This window comes from Salvia splendens, chromosome 9 (genome assembly GCF_004379255.2).
Source record: "Salvia splendens isolate huo1 chromosome 9, SspV2, whole genome shotgun sequence".
Lineage (NCBI taxonomy): Eukaryota > Viridiplantae > Streptophyta > Magnoliopsida > Lamiales > Lamiaceae > Salvia > Salvia splendens.
In genome coordinates, this window is record NC_056040.1 from 20,516,404 (window position 1) to 20,532,222 (window position 15,819).

Here is a 15,819-nt window from a genome sequence, read left to right on the forward strand (position 1 = left end):
ATATGGATATGGAATCAATAGGGTTAACATCAGCTCTAGCTGGGAAGCAAGTTACCGCAAATTGCAGCAACGCTTCTGGTCGAGAGCAAGACACACTTCCTGGCCCATGTCTTCGGCAATACTACTCTATTCTCACATATCAGACCAGATCCACATCTACTCTACTATTTACAATCTTCGACCTTTTTAATTTGTATTCGAAATACTTCTACATTTGTACATACATGATAACCAAATTTTAGTGTTTTTGATCATAGAGAACTTGAACTGAATTCTTGATACGTTTAGACTCGTGCACGAAAGACGGAAAGAGTTCGCACGATTCCGCTCGATTATGCACTATGTAACTATGTTAATGAAGTCATGATATTGAGCGTAAACTTTAGTTCTATTTTCTTTCACAAACGTAATGAGATAGAATCGTATTTCTATATGAATTGAATTAATGTGAATATAATTAACGTATACGTATATATTAGGAATTGTTCGAGTTTTTTTTAAAGTGAATATCGACTTGCAAAAATATTGTTGGGACTTGTTAATTTATATGTATATAGTACTCATTAATAGTTGTTGTGAACGAATCTTGTGATTCCTGTCACTCTTGTTCATCCATCCTATCACATGCACAAGAGAAAGATAACATTCTTTTCACAGAATCCTTCTTTATCACGATATTGTCGAGCATCAGGAAGGGTCTTATCGACCTTAACCTCATCCATGCCGTTACCGGGTGGTTGTGAACGAAGCTTGAGATGATCTTCGCCTTTTCCAATGTCTCGTGGATGAGATTCACTTCCCCAGTTTCTCCAATATAAGTTTAATGCAGTGCAAAGCACTCGCAGTCCAAAAGATTGGCCGGTATCTCCTTCATGAAGGCCGAACTCGAGTATATATATATATATATATATGAGTATTTGGACAACATTCTCGAGTCCAGCCTCCACCAAAACCTTCACAAAGAAGGCCTACATAGCCTCCATATTTCCAACACAACGCAATTAGAGCGAAATTGTGCGATTTTTTTTTCGTGCACGAGTCTAAATTGTTACACATAAACTCGACTTAACTCAATCGCCCGTTCAACTCAAAACCAAATCAACTTCATTTGAATGATTTATACTACAACAATTCAGTGTATAAATTCTCAATAATTGAGAATTGGGAATTATATTGAGCGTTTTTCCTTATAGGGTTGAGTTGAATTGAGAATTTATCCAATATATAATGAAGCATGATGGGAATAGACATACACACTGTGCAGAGACAAAAGATCACAGCCAACCATAACAGAATCTATATGCACAATAATTCAATTCATATACACAAATGAGAATTGACAGTATCACATCATTAAATAGTGCATAATTGTGTGCAATTGTTTTCGTGCATGAATCTAAATTTATCATTCATAAACTCGACTTAACTTACCAGTTAAACTCAAAATTAAATCAATTTACTTTGAATTGTTTGTACAATCCAATGGATAAATTCTCAATTCAACTCAATTCGAGAAAAAAAAAAACAATCCACGGTCCATTTTTTTCGTTAAATTCAACACTCAAATAGTATATATAAAATATGTACATAGATGGACAACATTTACTAATAGGCACAAAAAACACTAATAGGTATAGGTGTGAATAAATTGACAACTTGAATGTTATGCGAAACTTTGCAAGACGCTAGAGAAGTCGGGGATGGTGGACCCATCACGGAGTTCATCTGAACTCTCGGCCTGAAGCCAACCTGAAATTTTCATATACTTATCAAGTCCACTCGACAAAAATAAGAACGCGATAAAGCTTGACACTAACTCATTAATTTCTAATTTCGTGCGTGTTCATGTCGTGTTTTCGGGACGCATCAAAAATTGTCAGCCATAACATACTTTCTAAATCCTTAAAATAATGAATTAAGGTAAAGTTTAATAAAATGAAATTAATATATTGGCCATGAAAATAATAATGGTAAAGATTATTAAAAAGTAATTTAGTACATTGGCCATGAAAATAATAATGGTAAAGATTATTAAAAAGTAATTTAGTACATTGGCCATGAAAATAATAAGGTGAACATGAACAAAAAGCAATTAATATATTGGCCATGAAAATAATAAAGGTAAAGATGAAATAAAAAGTATTTAATATATTGGCCATGAAAAAAATACGGGTGAATAATAAGTAATTTAATATATTGGCCATGAAAATAATAAGGGTAAAAATGAATAAAAGGTATATTTAATATATTGGCCATGAAAATAATAAGGGTAAAGATGAATAAAAAGTGGAGTACTACTATTTAATATACTGGCCATGAAAATAATAACGGTAAGATGAATATAAAGTAAGTACTATATTGGCCATGAAAAGGCAAAGATGAATAAAAAGTAAGTAATATATTGTCCATGTAAAAATTAAATCACCACCAGGTAATATTATTTAACTATTGGGTAGCAAAATCTTATTCATAAATTAATGGTGCACGGTATGTGATCTACACTTTTACATAATCTAATCACAAAATTACTTCACATCTTATCTGTGTTTATAAATAGATTTAACTAGCTAGGACGTTAAATACTTCACATTTTCTCTGTATATAAAGAAGACTTAAGTAGGACATTAAACAACATCTCCTTGGTGTAACACTAGGCATTCTTTGTTGAATTATCCACGGTGAGAATTCAAATATAGACAGAACTAATTCCTATATACACACATTTATAAGTTAACTAATTATTGGCTGAAAGCAAAATTAATAATGTTGTAATATTTTGTGCAGGATGCTATGAAGTTTGTGGTGCTATTATTTGTTTTGGTTTCTTCTTCCTCACCATACCTTGCATGGGCATTTGATGAAGCAACATATTTCAATGTCACCGACTATGGAGCCATAGGCGATGGCCGTACGGAGAGTTCCAAAGTAATTAATTCGTTCTTTAACTTTTACGGCCTCCACCGCTGATGCACGCATACTGGTACATTAGTATGATATCGTGTGCTTTACACACAACTTCATGGTTTTGTTTTTGGCTCACTCGAAAGAAGCCTTATACTAATTGAATTGAGAAAAATTAATAGTACTTCCTCAGTCAACAAAAAAAATAGTCTCATCTTTCCATTTCAGTCCGTCCACCAAATTTAGTCTTATGCTAAAAATGAAAAGTTCCTCCCAATTCATTGTCCTAGTTTACCGCTTTTTTCTCTCTTATTTTATCCATATTTACTTTTTTTTCTCGTTCACTTTATCACTTTCTCTTTCTTACTTTACAGCTTTGCATCAAAGAGTATATTATTTTTCAATTTATTGTTCAACGAGGTGGGATGAATTTGTAACTCAATAGTTTATTTATAACATAATTAAATATAATACTCTATGTGTCTAATATTTGCAGGCATTTCTAAAGGCGTGGGATGCAGCTTGTAAAGACACGGTTAAATCTCCAACTGTGTACGTTCCACCTAAATCCATATTTTTAGTGAACCCTGTCAATTTTAACGGCCCATGCAATGGTCCAGGGATCAATCTCTTGGTATGTTATTTAATGAAATGAATAAATTGATTTAGTTTGATTATAATATTTGAATTTTTATTAATATGTATGAAATACGAAGATTTTAGGAACAATTGTAGCACCAAATGCACCTAGTGCGTGGGATGGCAAAGATGCAAGCCAGTGGTTGGCAGTTACAAATACAAAGGGCTTAAGTGTTGTGGGCTTCGGGGTCATCGATGGTCAGGGCAAGGCCTGGTGGGACCAGTCTTGCAAATATCATCCTAAATTGGTATATTATTATTGTTGTTATTATTATTACGACCTGATTTAATATTTTTATTGATTACTAATCATAATTTTTTTGTGTTTAGAAAAATTGCACGACTCTAGCTCCAACTGTAAGTACTTTACACTCATCCGATATGAATTGATTATTTTTGGGTTATAAAAAAATTAAATGTGTTACAGTATTATTTAACAGGCGTGGAAGTTTATTGGGTGCAACAATAGTATTGTTAGTAATATAAGGTTTATAAACAGTGCTCAAACACATATATCAGTGCAAGGATGCAATGGCTTCCTTATTCAAAATGTAACAATCGAGTCACCGGGAAACAGCCCTAACACCGACGGCATCCACATTCAATCGACGCACCATCTCAGCATTAACGATTCCAAGATCACCAATGGTAATTCGAGGTCAAGTCCATCGTGATGCGGCCTTATATATTTACCAATAAAAAAATAATACAACTATTAAGAGACTACCAGAAAATAACCATGCAAATAAAATTGTATAATCACCTTTAATGCTAAAAGTTGCAAATAATCTTTTTCTTTTCATTTTTGTTAAACTATTTTAAATGGTTAGCTTGAGTATTTAACCATGCCCTCAGGTGATGATTGTATCTCAATTGGTGACCACAGTTCTCATCTCTCCATAAGCAATATTCAATGTACACTTGGTCATGGAATCAGGTCATTTCTTTTTTTTTATTCCCAAAAAATCATATTAGTATATTTTTTTAAATTGCAAGTAAAACACCAAACTGGAACACAGTAACCAAACTCAGAATCTCAAACAAAAAGATCAAGATTCTTATTGATTTATTCTTAACAACTGAACAGCATTGGAAGTTTGGGAAGAAGTGGAAACCTCGTACAAGTAGAGAACATCAATGTAACTAATTGCATCTTCAATGACACCACAAACGGAGCTCGAATAAAAACATGGCAGGTCGGTCCGAAATAACCTCCAAATCTTCCATCATTTTACTTGAAATCAACTCTAAATTTTTCAGTACTAACCTGTGCTTGGTTATGCTGCTAAGGTGGGGAGAGGATATCTCAAGCACATCGCATTTGAAAGACTAACATTCAACAATGTGAAGAACCCTATAATCATAGACCAAAACTACTGCGATGTCAGTGGCGCATGCCCAGAGCTGGTAAGAAATTTCTACACTACATATTCGAAATTATAGACTTAACTGAATGATGACTGATTGCATCTCATTGATCATTTTGTAAAGAAAACTGGAGTTCAAATAAGCAATGTGTCTTACCGGCACGCAGTGGGGACATCAGCAACGCATATCGCCATTAATCTCAACTGTAGCAAGTCTGTACCTTGTCATGGAATATCGATGGAATCAGTACAGTTAACATCAGCCATAACTGGAAAACAAGTCACTGCGAATTGTAGTAATGCATATGGTAGAGAGCATGATATAGTTCCTGGCCCGTGTCTTCCACATGAAACACATCAAGACACTATGATATAAGATGATACAGCATTCATGCAGGAAATGTTTAGCAAAACTGTATTGAGGAAATTTTTATAATAATAGTAATAAATAGCTTCTTTTCTTTTTTTTTTCTTTTGTTCTACGAATGTTTATAGAGTCTTTAGAAGAATCCTCTATAAAAAAAAGAGAGACATGATGATGAAGGTAGGATAAATCCAAAACTTACTTTTCTGGCCGCCATAGATTTCTCCATTTCTCTGAAATTGCAGTCTCCCGACAAACGCTAGATGTTGGAGTTGGGAGCTTTAGCGTAGATTAGACAACTGGTGACAAAAATCATCAATAGAAAGAACCATGGCATACAACAGGGATCTAAGAATATGAAATCATGCTTCTCGAACCAAAACTCAACATGAATGCATATATTTCAAAATCCAGCTTTAGACTGCCTTTTCCACAGACCAATTCGGTCGATGTAAGTAACTCTAGTTTTGACCTACAAGTTCTAAAACCTACATGGTACTTAAGTAAAGAGTGCCGACTCGCATATTAGAGAAAGTCACACTATTTTCCTCCTAATATTATGTAAACAGACTCCCTTCCCATAATACTAAGTACTTCATTAGGGAATCAATTGCCAAAAGCTAGATGCAGTGTTTTGCATGGAAATCCTTATCCAATATCAATCCATCGATCAGAGTTTTGAGTCTTTCAGCACCAGGACCAGGTCTAAGCTCAGTAACATTTGCATTTGACTCCTCTCCACTGTACCAACTGCCTGGTACAAAGCCATCAGTGTTATGGCCTAAGAGGTCAGAATCAATCTTATCCAAAATGGCTTCATCCCTTTGGAATTTCCTGGCAAAGGGAGCATTGCTGTCAACCATTCTCTGATAGTCATCTACTGTCAAGAAATGTGGATGCTGCTTCGGAGGGTTGTCCCATGATATGAAATGGAGGTCATGGTTCACAATAGTGTTACGGAACTCTTCAGCATTGCAAATGACGGTGTGAAAGTACCCTTCTGGTGATCAAAGAAAGTTTGCGTAATACATAAGTACGATTCTGGGCAGGTTGTCCCACCCCAATAAACAGAACTCCATGAAGGAACGAGAAAGCATCATCCAAGCTGAACCTGAGTAGAATATGCAGCCAGATTACTATAAGGAAGCCCATAAAAAAATATTCCATAGCTAAAATCAGTAAAAACAGGGTTCATAATAAGGGATCAGAGAGATTATGGTGATGGGTGTTTTAGGCAATTATCATGCTACTTTCATAGAGATTTTTGTTGAATTTTCAGAGATGCCCATAAATTTTTAAAAAATTAATACTAGTTTTTATTCTCTTTCAGAAAGTAGATTTATCTTTTCAACATAATACTTATTTGAAGTATATTATTTTATGATAGTTGCTGCTTAGCTAAAAGCAAACCAACATGAAACTGCATTTTAATTTAAAAAATGCTTGAATTGTTAAAGGATTAAGTTAATTTGGTGTTTGGCTTTTGTAGCCTCGAAACTGAATTGTCCCCCAAAGAACATATATGTGGCAGCTCACACCCAAAAAATTCATGCATGGTTCATTTTCTAGGAAAATTAGACCATGCAAACAAGAAACTGTTCAATATCACCACTGTGTGATTGCACAAAAAAAAGGTGGAGCTACGATTGCTATTAAGTGGTATTGCAAGCAAAATAATGTAGTCCAAGAGTTTTTGATAAGTATACTATCTGGAATGTATTGGAGGTCATCTTTGACCAATCAAACGTGTTGGATGCAAACTCACTAGTGAACAAGTTTTGCTTGTTCAATATCCCTGCTTAAGCAGAGTTGGGGATTGTGCTAAGATGATGAGTTCAAATCGATGACATAGATTAATGAGTCTAATGACATCAACCTTCATGAGAGAGAGAGAGAGAGAGATTGATCATATGGATGATATAAAGTATGAAATTTGAACAAAGAATGATATAACAAAGCAGTTGAAGGTGATACCATTGATTTCTTGTTTAGCAATAAAAGGCAGGCAAATGACATGATGTTGAGTCGTTGACATCATTAGGGTCAATGTTATAAACCACACAAAGAAAGACCACAGACAAGGCTTTGTGGGAAGGAATAAAAGAAAAGTCTTTGTGGTGTTATGGAATTCATCAATATGGATGCCATGGGATTATGACAAAATCCCATATAAAAATGTAAACACTGAATTTCAATTCTGTTCGTTTGGACAGACAACGAGAACTTTAAGCAGCCAATATATGCGAAGAAATATTTAATACTACTCCGTATAAAAAAAAGCAAAAGATCCAGTGATCAAAGTCAGAACTGCACAACATCAGTCTTTGCAATAAGCTGCTTTAGAATCAGAACCATGAACAGAACTTATCAGGAAATAATGGAGCAAGTATCAAAGCATAAAGAAGAAACGAAAAGTCAAAGACGGATACTTCCAGCAGAATATGCATCGTTCTAACCTGTGAAAAGCTTGAATGCATTAGGAACTTTGCGCTTCTCAGTGATCCAATAAAGGTCGGACTTTTGTACTCTATAAAGCCCAGGATCAATTATAACAGGCTTGGCTCTCTGGTATCTACAAAACCAATAACATCAAGAATCAAACTACATCAAATTTTGTGTGTATGAATACACATTTAATTAAATACAATATAATCTTACTCCTTCCAACCAATGTCACTAGTATGCTCAATAAAGTTTAGGTCCCTCGGCACAGCTGATAAAGTATGGAGCATGTCTGTTCAACAAAGTAAGACATCACAACCATTAGCACTAAGCATTTGTATAAACGAATATGGCTGAGCTGCTAAATGAAGTTGGTCCAATAAGATTCAAGAAAAAAAAAATCAATCACAAAAACACTAAAAACTAATTTTAACCATTTAAGCTCTTAGCACTGGGCATCTAGCTACAAACAACAAAACCAGAAATCCAGAGCATACCATTAATTGCTAAAAAAGTCACAAACTTTGAGCTTATTTTGGTTTTCAAGTTTCAACACGTTTTATAAATTTTGCAATAGCAGCACAACTTCTCTATTTGCATTATTGCATCAATATATAAATCCAAGAATAAAGGATGTAAAACTTAACTAGAACATACTACTCGATATTAGGGGAAAGTTTATTCCATGTGAATTAAACATAGCATCAAAGCATCAAGAAAAAACTAACCATCTTGTGTGACCAAAGGGTAATCAGATGCACTCAAATTGATGAACCAGTCCCAGTTCCCAGCTTCCTTCAACAAGATTGCTGCAGCATGAAGGGTATTACTAACCATAGTAGGACCTCTATAGGTGACCAGATTAGACTTGACCACAACCCTCACATTCCCAACTTTCTCAAACAAAGCTTCATTCTTGACGAATTCCACCAGCTCAATCCTCTCCTCAGCCTTGGCTTCAAGGTCCAAGTGCACAACATACTGGTTCAATGGATGATACAGAGCTCTCAAAGTCCTCTTCAAAGTCCCACAATCCCCACGCGAGCCTGGGAGTATTTGTTTTGGGTGATTCGAGACGATTTTGTTGCTGTTGGGAGTGGTGTGGATGGGAATGTAAAAAAGGTACTTTTGTTAATGAAGCGCCATCTATTAAAGATTCTTGGGATGCTCTGTTTTTTTGGCGGTAATTCCCACTACGTAATTATGTCGAACAGGTGGTGGGGAAGCTGATTGCTGACAAAGTGACAATTGAAATTTGAAACCATTTCCGATTCAGTTCCGATTCAAAACCTATGAACAGCCCGATTTAATGGCCAAATTATAAAAATTGAAATTCATATTTCTACAACCCATCCACAACATAATAAAATTACACCTATTTTTAACAAAATAAATAAATATTTTAATATTGAATTGGTCTATTAGTTAAACATCATTAGTTACAATTAACAAAATATACTAGTACTAATGTCACACTCATGCAATGCATTATTAAAATATTATGAGATCTCTGTTAAAAAAAGTGGTCAAATATAAATAACATATGGAGTACATATTACTTTAAAAAATATAATGAAATTATTAAAATTATATTAATATGTTAAATATAATTCTTATACTGATTTTGTTTTATTTATAAAAAGCAACATGATCTATGTAATTTGAGTTTTACAAAAATGGAACTTGAGTTGAAATTTAAAAAAAATACTGTAGTTAAAAAATAAACCAAACTTAATAATATTTGAATTTGATTATGTTTGATTATTCAAATCTCAATATTTTTGTTATTGGTCTTTATTCATGTTTAATTTTACATTATAAATAATTCGAACAATAATTTTTAATTTACTAGCTTATTGAATAATGCATCAACAAAGATAATTAATACCTCTCTCCATCCCAAAAAATACATTAATTTATGGATGATACGAATTTTAATAGTAAAAATTATTAAAGTAAGAGAAAAAGGAGAAAAAGTGAGTAAAGTAAGGCAGTAAAATAAATAGAGACATTTTTCATTTTTAAAAATATAATTATTTTGTGGACATTCAAAAAGGTCAAATAAAATTATTTTTTATGAACATGACATGACGTGACAACCGTCAATAAAATGTGTACTCCATTGAAATGCAAAATATTTAACTGATGAAATCAATAATAGTACTACTACTTATTCCCACGCAATATAGGTAATAAAAATGTACTCCGTAAACTAGGAGGCCCACACTTTGGGCTGTGACTGTAGCTTTAAATTATTTTTCTTTATCACAAAAGTCATAAAGATGGGCCAATTATTTTGATTCATTATTCCATCTTCCAAAAAGATGCAAATGAATATGAAAGCTGATCCTCCATCACCGCCGAATTGCTCTGCGCCGTCAGCAGCCACCGGCGCTGCGCCTGCCACGTTAAACTATTTCTCCTCCGGCGCCTATTGTAACTAATGTCGCCGTAGCCCGCTGACGTAATCAACCTTGCCATCCTTATTTATTTTTATTTACTATATATTCACTATAATTAAACGCTAAAAGGTGATCCCTAAAAACGCTAAAAGGTGAATAATATTATTCAACTGAAAAAAAAGGTTGATCCCCTAAAAACGCTAAAAGGTGATTAATATTATTCAACTCAAAAAAAATTAAAATAAAAATCATTATTTTCATGAGACAGTTTGAAATGATCTATTTTTAAATGGCTTAGTGAATATATTATTTATCGAGTATTCCAAATATTTAATATTTGATGGATCACATAAATCGATTTTATAATACTCCATTCATGGCCCGAATAATATATGATGTGCAATAGATAGGCCCCAATTTGATTTTGGTTTTGGTTTTATAGTTCGTTAGAGTTAGACATGATTCAACAAATGAGTAATGACTAATGTAGCACAAATTCAACTTTAAAATAATGCAAGTACACTTTGGAAAAGAATTTTGGGTATATATTTGATTTCATTTAGTGTATTAATAATCACTTTGTTGTAAACTTGAGCAACAACAGATTTAGTGGCAAACCCTAAAAATTCATCGCCAACATCACCTTCAGCCTCCACCAACAAAAATTGAAATCAAATAAAAGGGTGGACAATTTAGGTTAAAACAATAAAATAACGAGATGAAATCAAATAATTATCCTAAATATTAAGGTACTGGTTAAGATTTAAGACTTTTTTTCAGTTCTAAATTTGTTACTTTAAGAAACACCAATTTTTTTTATAATTTGAACTTTGAAGGCCTGTTTCCTAATGTGTTGTTGTAAGTGGAAACATGCTGTAGGTATAATTATTATACTTGACTAAAATGAATGTCCCGAAATAAATTATAAATTGATTTCACTATATAAAGAAAATATTTACCAAACAAACATTTATGATCACCAAACGTACTCGAAAATTTCCGAGCATTTTAAATAATTTTCAAGCACTTCCCGAGCACACGGAAAAGTAGTCGGAGACTCGGAGTGATCGAAAGTTGAATTGTTAAACCTTTAATATATCAAAACTGATTATTGATATGGTTCATTTTATATATTATATATTCCCCCCTCCTATAAAAATACACATTCTTTCCATTTTGGTATGTTTCATAAAAATAATCTATTTTTATTTTTGGTCATTTTTTCTTTATATCTTTAACCTACTTTACCAATTATGCATTCAAATTTATATAATCTCAAAATGTCTATTTTTATGGAACGGAGAGAATATTAATTAAAGTTTGATTTATTATTTTGATTCATTTATTTCAAGTTAAAAGAAGAAAAGGATTGTTAACCTTATGCAATTTATAAAATTAATTATGCCAATTATAAGATTTGATATATCGAAATCATAATAAAAATTAAAATAATGGCGCTATGAAGGTCGGTTGCATATCATTCCTGAATAAATCATAGATGTATATATTTAAGTTGTCTTCCTTTTTTTTACTTGATTTGGTTTGCCTATTTAATTTTTAAAATGAAAGCATTAATTTGTTCTATGCGTTTGTGTTATGAATCTTCCATTTGGGTGGGAAGAATTTGAGAGAAATGCCAACTTCTTTCTAACGTATTTTTGGGTGGTTACTTTAATTAATTTGAAGTGATTTGATATGAATTTGGATTCACGAAAACCGTGTGACTACGATGGAGTTGAATAGACTATACAGAAAGAACTATTTGAATAAAGATATGGTCCATATATCATTAATTAAAATCCGTTAAAAACAATTGGAATAATGAGTTAATAGTCTTAAATTGTCGAGGAAGGGTGCAAATAATTAGTAGTATTATATTTATAATTTTAAATAATTGCTACAACCCGGGAATAAGAGAACAAAAATGTGAATACAAATACAATCACTACTCCACTACTAACATCAGGTTAATATCCTTTTACCTGAAAAGAATGAGAGATTATAACTTACAGGCACAAATTTCAAATCTTTAATTGAGAAACTCATGTCTCATAATTTTACGAATTAAAATTAGGACGCCCCAATTAACATATTTCTATAGGATGGATTCATTTTTAAAAAAGAATAGTGTTTATTGACATAAGCTAAGAAAGAAAGTTAATCGTTTAAAACAGAAAGAGTGTTTATAGGATTTGATCTTTTGGCTATAGCTGCTTGAGGTCTTTCGTATGTTTTTTCTCGTTGCCTTGTTGTGCTTTCAAAGTGTGTGGTTTGTGAGTTGCTTTTGCTCAGTTTTGTTTCGTGATTATCTTTTGGTTGAAACTTTTAGCAGAGTGGGTGGTCCTTTTCTTTTATTTTTATGCTGCTTATTGTCTTGCTCGCCTAACTTTTTGGTTCGAGCATTAGGCTTTGCTACGTTTTATCTCAAAAAAAACAAGGAGAGTATAACAATAAGACCACAAATTAAGTTATACTACTATTCATAAAGGCACTCAGAAATTACTCAAACTAAATTACCATTTATATGGAATAAGACTAGTCGAAGTTACTTAAACGTGGGGCGAGGGCTATTAACTCTTCATCAACAAAATTTAGTCAAAAATCGACCTAAATAAGAAAATTTTAAAAATTGCATTTGGTAGATGTGTTACACACTTGTACATCAAAAACATGTGACAACGTTTGCATAGAGATCTGTAACCTATTAAGGATTTCAATTTCTTATATTTAATTCCCAATTTCCCTGACACAAATTCCACCACCAAAATACAAATATCAATCACAGCACATCTCCTTCTTCTTCTTCTTCTTCTTCTTCAAACTGAATCATCTTCACACACGCACACACACACACAGAGTTGAATCAGAGAGAAATGGGGAAAGGCGGCAATCTGAGCGAGGGCGTTCTGAAGAAGATCATCCTCTCCTACACCTACGTGGCCATCTGGATCTTCCTCTCCTTCATGGTCATCATCTACAACAAGTACATCCTGGATCGGAAGTTGTACAATTGGCCCTACCCCATCTCCCTCACCATGATCCACATGGCCTTCTGCTCCTCCCTCGCCTTCCTCCTCGTCCGCGTCTTCAAGGCCGTCGACCCCGTCACCATGTCCTGGGATCTCTACCTCAAATCCGTCGTCCCCATCGGCCTCCTCTACTCCCTCTCCCTCTGGCTCTCCAATTCCGCCTACATTTTCCTCTCCGTCTCCTTCATCCAGATGCTCAAGGCTCTCATGCCCGTCGCCGTCTACACCATCGGCGTCCTCCTCAAAAAGGACGCCTACAATTCCGAAACCATGACCAACATGATCTCCATCTCGATCGGCGTCGGGATCGCCGCATACGGTGAGGCGAAATTCGATTCCTGGGGCGTTCTTCTCCAATTGGGGGCGGTTGTGTTCGAGGCGACGCGTTTGGTTATGATTCAGATCCTGCTCACCTCAAAGGGGATCACGCTCAATCCGATCACCTCTCTCTACTACGTCGCCCCCTGCTGCTTGGCCTTCCTCTTCATCCCGTGGATCTTCGTTGAGTTCCCCATTTTGAAGGAGAATTCGAGTTTCCATTTCGATTATGTGATTTTCGGGAGCAATTCGCTGTGTGCGTTTGCCCTAAATCTGGCGGTGTTTTTGCTGGTTGGAAAGACCTCTGCTCTGACGATGAATGTGGCTGGTGTGGTGAAGGATTGGCTTTTGATTGCATTTTCGTGGTCGGTGATCAAGGACACTGTCACTCCGATCAACTTGTTTGGCTATGGATTGGCCTTTTTAGGTGTGGGGTATTACAATCACGCTAAGCTCAAGGCAATGAAGGTGAAGGAGGCGCAGAAGACAACGCAGCAGGCGGACGAGGAGGCCGGGAGGCTGTTGGAGGAGAGGGACGGGGAAACCAATGGTGTTGGAAGGAAGAATGAATCGCAGAATTGATTGGGGTTTTTGGATAAATGAGGTGATCTTTTTTGCAGGATGAGTTTAGAGTAAGTGCAAGGATGTTGATTTGATGTTGATGAGTATGGGGATGGAGCCATGGTTGATTAGCTTCTGTTACTTTACATCCACCTTCTTCTTATATGTATTGTTCCCATTTTTAAACATATACTCTTTGTCATCTCTTGTTTTTGCTCATGTCTGATTTTGTGATTGAATCTGGATGAGTAGTTCAGGTTGAATTGGGTATAATCAAGGTTCCTCCTTTACACATCTTCAACACTGTGTCTTGGCCTGATTGCTTGTTATGGCTTATGCATTTCTAATTCAGATTTGGTTTTATTCTTAGTTTCTGGAGTACTTATTATTGGTAGTATTTACATGATTTTGTTGGCAGTGTTCGACTTTAATATAAATTGCTACTCCATTTTACAAGAAAGTTACAATTACTACTATTATAAACATTTAGATTGAGTGTCTAATAAGGTAAGGTGAGGCTAATTCTAGTCCAGTGTTGATAATCCTCAACTTGTACGGCATTCTTAAAGGGTAGTTTAGTAGTAGAATAAATAACCTATCTACTATCTTATTCTTAGAGTCATAAGCTTCACTATTTTGGGTTCGCTATGTTACTATCTGCCGGAATGAACGAGTTGCCTGAGTAGCTCAAATATCTAATCATTTCCGTCTACATACAAATACATGTTTTATCAAAGATTTTGGGCTTTGAGTCTGGCAACATCATATGTCCCATTAGAAATGAAACGGTCGCCTTCTTGGACTATCTCATTAAAAATGATACTTCCTCCGTCCCGAACTACTTGCACTTATTTCCTTTCTGGGCGTCCCAAGTTATTTGCACTCTTTCCATTTTTAGTAAAAATTATCACCTACAGCCGCAATTGTTGACTTTGCTATACACTCATTCCTTAATCTCCGTGCCAAAAGGAAATGTGCGAGTAGTCCGGGACGGAGGGAGTACATTTCTAAAAATGAAAACAACACTTTCTCTGCATTTTTTTCCTCTCTTATTTTACTCTCTCTTCATTAGCTTAAAAAACAACACTACTTAAAATCTCACGTCGAAAATTAAATATTTTATATTTAATTGGATGGAAGGAGTACTTATTTACTGTTTGAAGGAAGACTTGTACAATTGAAATGTAGTATCAACTATTGCGCCGTGTTCTTCGCTTTGTTTTTTAGATTGAACAAACTTTTATATCAGTATATTACTATTGAGATGTATTAAAATGACAACACTCTTTATTATGACATCATACCACCATTTTAGGCCATTGGATCTAAAAATCGTGTGTTTGTCAAGTTGCCATGTGGCAGCATTATGCTGAATCAATTAAAAACTTGGAGGGGTAAAATAGAAAATTTTTAATTTTTACATTATCAGATTGTAGTGTTATTCATTGAATATTGCAGTCTTACCACAACAATATTGCAGTTTACCACGACTGCAATATCTAATACATTAGAGTGCAATCCGTGTTCTGTTCACAAAATTTAATCCTAGGCGTCCATAAATGAGATCTAACAGACTATATTGGTGGTATGGTGTTACCCTATCTATGGTGGCACCATAGAGCTCCCCTATTACTAGTAGTACTATCTTTTTACTAGGATAAATTCACGTAATAATGGCGTTGGAAAGCAAAAGAAATGATAGCATCCAATATGAGGAGAATGATATTATTGTGAGTAATAATTAATACTCCCTCCATCCCGCTACAAGTGAGACGCTCCAAATCGGGGGTTGTTTT

General features: G+C 34.5%; 2 protein-coding genes and 1 pseudogene across 2 annotated transcripts; 2 read left to right on the forward strand and 1 right to left on the reverse strand.

Annotated features, from left to right (window-relative positions):
* Positions 1 to 2,749: 2,749 nt before the first annotated feature.
* On the forward strand, positions 2,750 to 5,283 carry LOC121749275 (polygalacturonase QRT2-like). Its single transcript, XM_042143862.1, has 9 exons — positions 2,750 to 2,925; positions 3,398 to 3,535; positions 3,618 to 3,788; positions 3,871 to 3,897; positions 3,981 to 4,188; positions 4,396 to 4,477; positions 4,628 to 4,736; positions 4,831 to 4,947; positions 5,032 to 5,283. The coding sequence occupies exons 1-9, from the start codon at positions 2,791 to 2,793 to the stop codon at positions 5,281 to 5,283; spliced, it is 1,239 nt and encodes a 412-aa protein (XP_041999796.1). The 5' UTR covers positions 2,750 to 2,790.
* LOC121749276 lies at positions 4,577 to 8,978 on the reverse strand (annotated as a pseudogene).
* A 3,824-nt stretch (positions 8,979 to 12,802) lies between these two features.
* Positions 12,803 to 14,392, forward strand: LOC121748858 (probable sugar phosphate/phosphate translocator At5g25400). Its single transcript, XM_042143407.1, has one exon. It carries the CDS (start codon positions 12,989 to 12,991, stop codon positions 14,042 to 14,044), a length of 1,056 nt encoding a protein of 351 aa, XP_041999341.1. The 5' UTR covers positions 12,803 to 12,988; the 3' UTR covers positions 14,045 to 14,392.
* The last annotated feature ends 1,427 nt before the right edge of the window (positions 14,393 to 15,819 follow it).

What these genes read in the sequence shown, in the direction of transcription:
- LOC121749275 (XM_042143862.1), top strand. Translation starts at nt 2,791, where the DNA reads ATGAAGTTTGTGGTGCTATTATTTGTTTTGGTTTCTTCTTCCTCACCA. An exon ending in GCACGACTCTAGCTCCAACT is followed by an intron (nt 3,898 to 3,980) that starts GTAAGTACTTTA and finishes ATTATTTAACAG; the next exon opens with GCGTGGAAGTTTATTGGGTG. An exon ending in CTCGAATAAAAACATGGCAG is followed by an intron (nt 4,737 to 4,830) that starts GTCGGTCCGAAA and finishes TATGCTGCTAAG; the next exon opens with GTGGGGAGAGGATATCTCAA.
- LOC121748858 (XM_042143407.1), top strand. Translation starts at nt 12,989, where the DNA reads ATGGGGAAAGGCGGCAATCTGAGCGAGGGCGTTCTGAAGAAGATCATC.